Source organism: Biomphalaria glabrata, chromosome 8, assembly GCF_947242115.1.
Source record: "Biomphalaria glabrata chromosome 8, xgBioGlab47.1, whole genome shotgun sequence".
NCBI lineage: Eukaryota > Metazoa > Mollusca > Gastropoda > Planorbidae > Biomphalaria > Biomphalaria glabrata.
The window spans coordinates 6494220-6504759 of NC_074718.1; the positions used below are offsets into that span (position 1 = coordinate 6494220).

At 38.8% G+C, this 10540-nt stretch overlaps 1 protein-coding gene across 1 annotated transcript in view; it reads right to left on the bottom strand.

Moving 5' to 3' along the window:
• Positions 1-10158, bottom strand: part of LOC106067966 (brain-specific homeobox/POU domain protein 3-like) — a 79878-nt gene extending 69720 nt beyond the window's left edge. Inside the window, exon 1 of the mRNA XM_056039289.1 lies at positions 9730-10158. Coding sequence (XP_055895264.1) covers positions 9730-9774 — 45 coding nt within the window. The 5' untranslated portion in view covers positions 9775-10158. The remainder of the gene's footprint in view (positions 1-9729) is intronic.
• Positions 10159-10540: the final 382 nt, after the last annotated feature.

Sequence of the window (10540 nt, forward strand, 5' to 3'; positions counted from 1 at the left end):
CATTTTTCTTTTGAAAGAGTTTTCAATGTCAACTCACTGTCTCGCACAGTACATAAAGAAATAGCCACCGTACAACTCACAATACAGTCTGAAGAAAATATCTCTACGTCTGAGAAAAGATGCTACTTAAATAGTTTAACGTCCCAGTTTATCACAGATTTGTTTCATCTTTAAACTTATTGCCTAATTTTTTAAAATGTATTTTGTCTTGTTTTTTTTTTCTCCGTCCTGTTTAACTCTTTCTCTCCGTAATTATTTACCACATTCTGATGGAATCAACGTTTGTATCGTAGGTTAGGAGAGAAAGAGTTAAGGCTTTGTCCTTCTTTCTGTCTCTACTTTATGCTCTCGGGACTCTGGTAACACTATACACCTTTAGCAAGGCGACTGCGTTGATTGTGTGACATCCTGTCTGGATTGTTGACAGTCTCATGGGTAATTGTTGTGATTGACATGTAACTGCAGTGTCAGATTGACCTTTGCACGTGCTGTTAAAAGTGGGCTCGGATTCCGCCGGAAATAAGGACAGGGGGCCGGCCCAAGAAAACCCGGAAGAGGTCGCTCACAATCGAAGCTGAAGATACTGGATTGACATGGGGGCAGATGAAGAAATCTGCTCATTACTGAATACGGTGGAGAGGCGTGGTTGTGGCCCCTGGGGGGGAGGGGCTTACTGGCATAAGTAAGTCGGATGTCAATAGAGTGATTGGAATTACTTACGTTGGTGTGTGTGTGTGTACAGAGAGACAGAGAGAGACAGAGAGAGAGAGAGAGACAGAGAGAGACAGAGAGAGAGACATAGAGTAGAAGGGAAGGTGCGGGGGGTGGTAAAGGAAAATCAAAAGTAAAATTAAAGTTCCCCTTTCAGACCTTATGATAAATAGGGCAGATCATGTAAAGGTAATCTGTTTCTGTGACCCACGGTTAACGAGAGTGACCTCAGGCCAGCACAACGACCAACCACCTTTACTTTTCCCCATCAAACGTCAGGTAAACATTAGAGCTAGGTGGATTCATAGGCGCCCTAAAGATCCCGCCCGAAATGAAAAAAAAATTCACCAGGATTCGAACCTGGGAAACCAAGAGCTGTACCACCCACCAACCGTAAAGGAAAAGTACTACCTTAATAGAATGTCCGAGAAGATAGGTAACAAGGAAATCCTCCTAGCTAGCTTCACCACGTCCATTGTTTATAATTGTTCTATTTATTAGAAAGAATACGATTAAAACCTTTAGTGTTTTGTCTTTAAAAAATATGTACATGGAATAAAGTTGAGCTTAAAAACAAAACACTGTGCTGAGTAAGCTATTAATGGATTCAAATGTGTATGAATTTCAAGTGTCTAAGCCAGCTTGTGGCCAGATTTCGTGTTAAACTTGATATTGTTTCTTAAGTTTAGTGGAGGTGATCGAATGATTATATGTCTAAAATTGAAAGCGTACGAATCAGGATCTAAATATCAGAATAGGGCGGGGGGGGGGTGAGGGATAAAGTGCTTGGCTTTCGATGGATCGTGAGTTCAAATCCCGACAACTGAGATGGTAAACTTCGAGATATTTAGGACGCTCCCTTAAATAAGCCAACTTGAACTAGTACCTGAAATTATCTGGGGAGAGTAAAGGTTGTTGGGCATTGTACTGTTGTCATAGAAACAGGGGAGCTTAACATAATCTGACTTTTGGATGGCAGGATTTGTTTCGGAATAATTTACTTTTTGAACCCAGGGAGGTAATGCTCCCGAAACTGAAATTTAAAATTAACTAATTTATCAACAACTGCAGTCCTCTGTACTCGCGTAGCTTGACCTTCTCCCATACTCTCCTCCCCACCCTTTTTTTTCACATCTTTCGACCCTCAGAACACCTATGTCACCCCGATCGCTGTCCATATGTCGTCTGGTTCTCATTCATCTCTTATTAGCAGACCCTTACCTTTGGCCTCGTTTGGCGCTTTGTTGTTTACGCATGCGTGTGGCCTGTTCATGGCTAATTTTATTTTGCTCTAACAGTCTCCGGTCCAGCAATCACGCCCCAACCCTCTCCCCATCTCTTTCGGCTAGCCGCTTACATTTTTTTATTCTTGTGGTCAATCAAATTTTGGAGCGTCTGGTCACAACGACAAAACGAACGGACAAATCTTTCCATTATACATGAGTAGTCTCGCTGGACAAATGGTCCAGTCAGGGCTTTACGTTTTAATTGTCAGCTTGCTTTCAATACAATCTGGGAGCTAACTCTCGGCACTTGAGCTAACAGAGTGATGTTATTGTTAATAAAATTAGGAGATTGCGTCATTAGTTCCTGCGCTCCTTTGACAACCCCTGTTTATTTCCCTTTGCCCTTGTCGTCATCAAAAAAAAAAAAAAAAGAGACTTGTTTTTAATCATCCACCGATGTATTTTATTGTTTGGAGTGCGCTTGCGTGGCCATAAAATTTACATTACTAGCCACGTGACCGTCTCATTGTATATTTGCAGCGCGTGCGTTATCCCCCCCCCCCCCCACCCCCACCCCCCTGGTTTGTTTCAAACGGGAAAAAAAATATGCGGACAAAATTGAAAGAGGAAACTTATGTGTTGGCAAGAAAAGGGGAGGCAACTCTATTGGTACATGAATGGTTATTTATTTGGCAGAACCAGTGAATGTATGTGCTCGCCCTTTATTGTAAGCTCGGCGCATGCGCGAACGACTCCGCTTAAGCCGCACGCGACAGAAGGAAGATATGCCCGTAACATTTCCGGTCGCGGGGTGAACATGTGCAGTGCGGGGTGAAGGGGCGGAAGAGGCGCCTGAGACGGGCGCAAGACCAGAAGGTGAACTGTGCATACCTATGCGCCCTCGCGCCAGGTGACTAAAAGGCACCCATTTTTTTCTTCAATCTTCTCAGCGCCTTCAAAGAGTCATGTGGAAAGCGCCGAAGTCGGGAGTCTACGAAGTGTGACTAGCGCCGCCGTAGGTGGTGGAGCCTGTCAAGTGACGCGTGCCCGAGGGCGACCCCCTTCTACCTTGGGTGTGCATATATTTTGTGTCAGTGGAGACATGGCAGAAAAACTTTGTCAAACATGTGACAGATATACAGGAGCGTGGCCGGCACGCGCCAACGATGATACTATCCCGTTAGATGGCAGCAGAGTAGCGAGGGCCTTTTAGAACGAGGCTGCTAAAGAAAAAGAAATTATTTTTTTCTGGGAAAAAAAAAAGGAGGGTGGGGTTCAGTACCGGGAAAACAAAGATAAAAAAAACATAAGGTTAAATTTTTATGAAAGGGAGGCTACTAGCAAAAACATTTAGGCTACATGCCAGTTGTTTTTCTTTTTTTACCGAAATAATGACTATTTACATTGTTTAATATAATACATTTACTTTTTAATATCATCTGCCATATAGATCTAGATCGCAAGGTCTGAATGGGGAACTTTACTTTTAATTTTTAATTATCTCCATTTTGGGGCTGGATTTAAACGAAACGAAAAAAAAAAAAAAATTTATCTTTAAAAAAAGGAAATATAATAAAGCAGTGATGCCCAACCTAATTCGACCTGCGGGCCATTTTAATTTCCGACACTCGTGTCGCGGGCCACATGAACGAAAACATAGGCCTACAAAAACGATAGACTTGAAACCCGTAGATCATGTGCTTAATTAATTAATGGGATATTTGAAATGTATATTTTTTCCCCGCCTCAGAAGATAGCTTCATTTCAGTACTAAAAATATCAGCAACATTGGGCTTCATCTCTGTACTTAGAATATGTGCTAGTTTTACAACCGAGTCATTTTCCTTTCTCTTTTTGGTAAAATATTCCCATCGATCCTCCAATTTCTAGGCTTAGTTTAACAACCTTTTATTCGCGGTTCAAACCAAGAATGCCGTCATATTTGTTTTATAATGTCGTTTATATGTTGTTGTTGTTGTTTTTTAAATAGCCAGACTTTCTCTATAAAACAAATATGTTGGCCTATGATCATGTTCCACACAAAAGTAAAGAACCTTGTCACTTTTGTTGGTACAAAACGTACATTCTACACTCAGATACCTATTTCATAAACGCATAAATGTTAAATGTCAGGGTACCAATCAATCAGGAGAAAAATTGAAGGCTCTAAGCCCCTAACGTAAGTACAGATACATTTTTGCACCTCCTAAATCTTTTTTTTTTTTTTTTTGGGGGGGGGGGGGGGAAGGGGGATTTTCTACACTTTGTGCCTACATTTCGGCGGGCCGGATGGAATTACGTCGTGGCCCGGATCTGGCCCGCGGGCCGTACTTTGGGCATCACAGTAATAAAGCATTGATCATACATAAAGAACTACCACTAGCACAGACCACTAGACCATCACCACAAAACTGCTAGACCATCACCCTACTCCTTTGTTCATAGTGGAGTCCTAGTTGGTTGGGAGGGGGGCTGTTGTTACCGGGCGTTGACTTGTAGCCCCAAACTGCTGGTAGACAACTAAGCCATTGTAGGCATAATATCTCTTAACTAAAAAAAAAAATTCTTGAAATACCTTGAATAACTTCCTTGTGAACAAAACCAAATAGAACTTCATCCACAATATCGACAAAAATCAAGTTGGTATCAAATAAATGTACTAGACTTTACTTGGCTGCCTGGTCGTGCGGTTTGCGCGCTGGATTGTCGTTTGGATTTATCGATGGTCCCGGGTTCAAACTCTGCCCGCTCCCATCCCCCGTCGTCCTGCGGGAGGTTTGGACTAGGAAGTAAACTATCTTCAACTCTGAAGGAACATCCGAAATATGTAAAAGAAAGTAATATATTTCAACAAAACCTAACTCACTACAATAACTCAACCTTTCAGTTTCACGTTCTCGAGTCGTCTCTCCTAACTAGGACCAAGTGACGACGATGCCACCTATGTTGCATCATTCACAACCAATCGCCAACCTCTTTTCACCGTAACCATAGAAACACACACACACACACTCAGGTCGGCCTAAGGCCACTGCAACCTATGCGGCCGCAGTGGGCCTCGCACTTTCTTAGGCCCCGCGCTAATTCTAAATTATTTAAATAAACTTATAACAAAGTTCCCGCAGAATCCTTATTTTCCCTAAGCTCATGGAAATGTTTTGAAAACGTAACAAAAAATCGCCTGAAAACTAGACACAGTTGTCCTATTGGGGTGTCATACTTAAGGCCAACAATTCACGAAGATAGATTGAACAATTCGGCAATTCTCTCTATTGCTATTGAGCGTGATCTATGTAGGAAACAGAATTTTGATGATATGCTGTATGACTTCGCTACACGTAATGCTCGTAGAGTTAAGTTAATTAAGTTAATTTGATCGTGGTTTTGTACTTAATAAAGAATGAACAGAATGCAAAGACGAATTTATTTTCTAGTACAAAATTTTGATTTTCACTTATAATCCTTATCCCTGCACAGACTGGGCCCCGCGCAATCAATTTCGCATTGGGCCCAGCAATTATAAAGCTCAAGGTTTAATTGTCCCCCATTTTTTTTTTGTTCACTTTTGATTCCTACATATACGGGGGCGCGATGGCTGAGCGGTAAAGCGCTTGGCTCTCGAACCGGGGTCCCGTGTTCGAATCCTGGAGAAGACTAGGATTTTTAATTTTGGAATCTTTGTGTGCCTCTGAGGTGCACCCTGCTCTAATTGGTACCTGATGCTAGTTGTGGAAAAGTAAAGGCGGTTGGCCGTTGTGCTGGCCACTTGACACCCTCGTTAACCGTGGGCCACAGAAACAGATGACCCTTACATCATAACTCCTATAGATCGCAGTGCGTATTATTTTAATCAAAAAAAAAAAGATGTTTTTCCGGGATGGTCAGGGTAGTGCTAAAAAAACTAACCTTTTTATTTTATTATTTAACTTAATATATTTAATTTTATTTGAAAGGCAAATGAATGGGCTTCAAATGTGTAATAAACTAAATATAGTGTTTAAGAAAACATTTCTTATAATAAGTTTAAATGAGTACGAAAAAATATAACCAATTCTGTAAAAAAAAAATCTATATTGTGAAAGATTTAACCTTATAATTCTACATTTAATCCTTAAATATTTTAAAAAATCACAAACCTAACCAGGATATGTCACTTCTTATTTAATAAAGATGAACAAATTCTTAAAAAAATATAAAGGCAATCATATTAGGATGCTATAAATTTAAAATACTTAGAATGATGTAATCAAATTTAGTAGTAATCTCTAACCCCTTACTCTATTTGTTATGACGTAATTTAGAGAAATAGTTTGACTGGGAAGTGGGGCTATAATAAAGTAAGAAAATCTCTTCAAACTCAGTTTTAAATTGTGTTGGCTTTGTAGTTAGGAGATAATTCACTATAGGTAAAAGTCATAGACCCACTGCCCACTCTAGTGTTGGATCTACCATAGAGCTTTACAATACATTTAGAGACATTTCTTGTGCTTATTTCCAGGGTTACTATAACAAGCTAAAGCTATAACAAGCTAGAGCTATAACAAGCTACAGCTATAACAAGCTTAAGCTATAATTAGTAAAGCAACTAAAAAAAGTCATACCCCGCCCCTCCAAAACACGCGCACACCCTGTTTATTAATTAACAAATTGTTAATTGTAACTTGATAACTGCATTGCTTTATATGCGATAGGAATACATGTCAGTCTATAGTTATGCATTAGGAAAATGAATCATTTAATAATTGAAAGATATTCAATCCCTTCATTGTGCAGTGATAGTGTCTGCGTTATTTGTTAGGGGGGACAATGATCAAAGTGTGGGACACTTCACATTTAGCTACAGATTAATACTTCAACTGATGGCAAGGCCACACACATACAACCAAAGGCTTTCAATTAAACCTCAGAGTAACAAGGAACATAATAAAATGTTGTTGTTTTTTAAAACCAAATCCTCGTTTATGAAGATGATGTGTTTTTGTTAACAACGATTACTTCGCTACCAATAACTAATGTATAATTAATTAAGAAAAAGAAAGTGAAATTATTTACCTCCGACCCAACCCCCCACCCACCCACCACCTAAAAAAATCCTGGTTACGCTCATCTTAAATCTACTCATAGAGGATTCTAGCCTAGTGATATATTTAACCACTCAACCTAGAAACATTAAAAAAACGGTAGTTTAGGCAATAATACTGGATCAAGTTATAGATCTATTATTGATGAATCTGGTTTGGGGATTTAGTATTGATATTGTGTATTGGAAAATCATATAAGTATATAAATTTAAAATAGTAAAAGTTTCCTTTCAGACCTTGCGATCTACGGGCAGATGATGTTAAGGTCATCTGTTTCTTTGGCAAACGGTTAACGAGCGGGGTGTCATGTGGCCAGCACAACGACCAACCACATTTTCTTTCTCCAACTAAAGTCAGGTACCCATTACAGTTGGGTGTTCTCAGGGGCTCCCTAAAAATCCCGAAACTCAAAATCGCATTCTTCACCGAGTTTCGAACCCAGGATCCCAGGTTCGGAAGTCAAGCGCTTAACCACTCAGCCACTGTGCCCCCTATTATATACACATGTAGCCTTTATTGTCACAAACTAACTCTAGCAGTCCATGTAATGATTCCTAAAAAAGAAGGTGCGCAAAATGTTCCTGAAAGTCTATTTAGTTATTCAACTCTTTACTGAATACATGCGGAAATTCCTATTTGACGTATGTTCAAAATAGACCAAATTTATTATATTTTGAAAAACTAAAACATCAAACCAGAATTTTCCCGGTATAATCAATTAGCTAATACGGTATTTTTTTTTCTCCCAAAGATATACACAAACTGTCAAATTGTTTAATGAAAATCGTGTGATCCGTTCTCGAGATGCATGTCAGGCCAAGTGGGTTCAGGGTTCCACCAATGAATTAGCAATCTAGTTATTGGAAGATGAACAGTCTGCGGACAGAGAGGACCTATAAGCTTTATAAAAATAAAATAGTTTGTATTTATGGTGACGTCTGTCATGATTATAATTGTTATAATTGACATCGGACCCAATGGGATTGTGTCAAAACACAAACTTTCTTTGTTTTACGTATTTGCGAAATGTTACAAAAATACAACAACAGGCAACTAGCTAATAAATGCATAGAAGACTGAGAAAAGGAGACATAGGCAAGCTTTATTCTTTTTGATGAGCTACGATTATTTCAATTCAACTCACACCAACTGTAAGTTACACAAAAAAAAACCAGAACACAAGAAATTGAAAGTAATATTACGAACACCAGATCACATACAATTCACAATATATAAAGAGCAATACAATCAATCAAATGTGTCATAATATAGATATAGATAGATAGAGTGAGTGAGTGAGATATAATCAAGCACGTAACCCTCCATTGCTACATAGAGTTTCTCCGTTATTTTTTAGCTATTTTAAGCTTCTCTCATAAAATGTAGGCCATCTCGTTCGCACAAGTTGGATAACACGAACTGATGGATTATTCATCTTAGCGTGTAATGAAATAATCCAATCTATTATTATATGAATATTGTATTGTAATACGACCCACCCAATGTATTGTATATGACCTAATCTATTATCATATAATTAAATGAATCCATCAAACAAGAATTTACTAGCCTAAGGTAAAATATACCATAAAATGACCAATTCACACGTTGTTCCGTCTAATGTGTTTCAATATGACGGAATGTATCATAATATTAGCATATCTTTTACCATTCGTTCATACGTAAAGACGGCCAATTCCATTACTGTATTAACTCTTTCGCTCCGTAATTATTTTTTGTTGATTTTGAAGGACATCTTCATTTTACTCATTACTATCTCACTACCCTGTTGTGATTGGGCTTCAATAACTTTGTTCTTTTGTTATCAGAAAATGTTGAATTTGGTATAAAATTAAAGCGGAATGCATGCTCTTTTTATATATTTTTCAAAGTCAAGTTTAAAAGTTAAACATTAATTTAATGAGGTCAAATCAACGATGGTATCGTCGATTAGGAGAGAAAGAGTTAATATTTACCTGCAGATTATAGCATTATAAAAGTAACATACTCAATGTAATACCGATATAGTGAAGTTAATAAAAACATGGAGTTCAATAAAAGTATTTTTTAAACGATAAATTGTACCCAGTAATTCACTTATAAGTTGAAGCGGTAAGAAACTATAAATAGTGGGCCCACTATTACCAGACGAAGAGGCTAACAGAATAGGCATTAGGCGGGAATCTAGAATGTCCAACGGAGTCACTAAGGGAGTTCTGGGTAAGCAAGGGAAGTAATTCAACTGCCAAGATTAATTTTTTACAACCCCTTTTAACAGAATGTCGGTTCTGATTGATGAAAGGAAAAGATTAACTTAAATATATATGGCATGGAAGGCGCTTAACACACAAGGCTGGGAGTGGGAGGTTTTGAGATGGGAGGATGGTTTAATCTTACTCACTAACCACGGGCTATTCTTGAATGCCCACATACATTAAGCCTGGTCATAGTACAGTACATACCAAATTATACAAAACTTAACATGTGTGCACCTGTCCCTGTTATAATAATATACATATTGAATTAGTTATGGTGAAAATGTATGTACATATAATGAATAATATATTGCTCTTGCTAACAACATAGATAGCAATCCCAAACACTCGTGAGTTAGCATTATAAACAAACACATGTAAAAAAAAAATTCTAAAATCCTTGACCCCCCTTAAAAAGTTAATCAGAATATGCTGTGGTTTCAACTGACCACTTACCTGATGTGGCATCTGGGAATGATGGTAGAGTCCATACGACGACATTTTCCCCCAACTGATGTCAAATGTCACAAGATGTCACTAGATGACCTCTTTAAACGCCAAAAAAGATATATCGGTAAGAAAAGGTCGAGTCAATCCTCAAATAGAAACAAATTTTTTTTTCCACACCAAGAGACCACAAAAATAATGATAATAAATAAATAAAGGTCAAAGGTGAGTCAAGCTTCTTTACTAATTCACTATAAGAAAATTTCTTTTCTTTTTTTCGAGTCCTCCTAAAAGAATGATGAGTTAGATAATAAATAACACGTCCGAGACATCTATGAAAAAGTTATTTGTTAATAAATTTTTGATGGTCTGTAGGCTTATATCAAGAATAGTAATAATAGACGCGGCAGGGTAAATTTGATGACGTCCTGGCCTGGACTGTTACTAAAGGTTTATAAATCTTGCATATGGTTAGGCAACGAAGGGCCCACGACGAGGGAGCCAGGTAAGTTCGTGTTTTTTTCCCCCGTCAACCCCCCCCCCCCCCAATTTACCCTCCCCCCCCCCATGTACGTACACTAAGCCCGTGAGCGCTATTGGGTGTAGGTCGTTGCTAGGCGGAGTTGTATTTAAGGGCCGCATGAATTATGCGTGAGCATTCGTGCGCGTTCATTGTCGTGGCGTTGAGTACCTGAGGCCTGATTGGGTGGAGCAGGTAGCTAAGAAGTCGCAGGCTTGGTTATTGTAGAGATGAAAGCGTCGGGGAGGGAGCACAGTGGAGGGCAGGTGGGCGTGGACGCCAGGTAAACAAAAAAAAAGT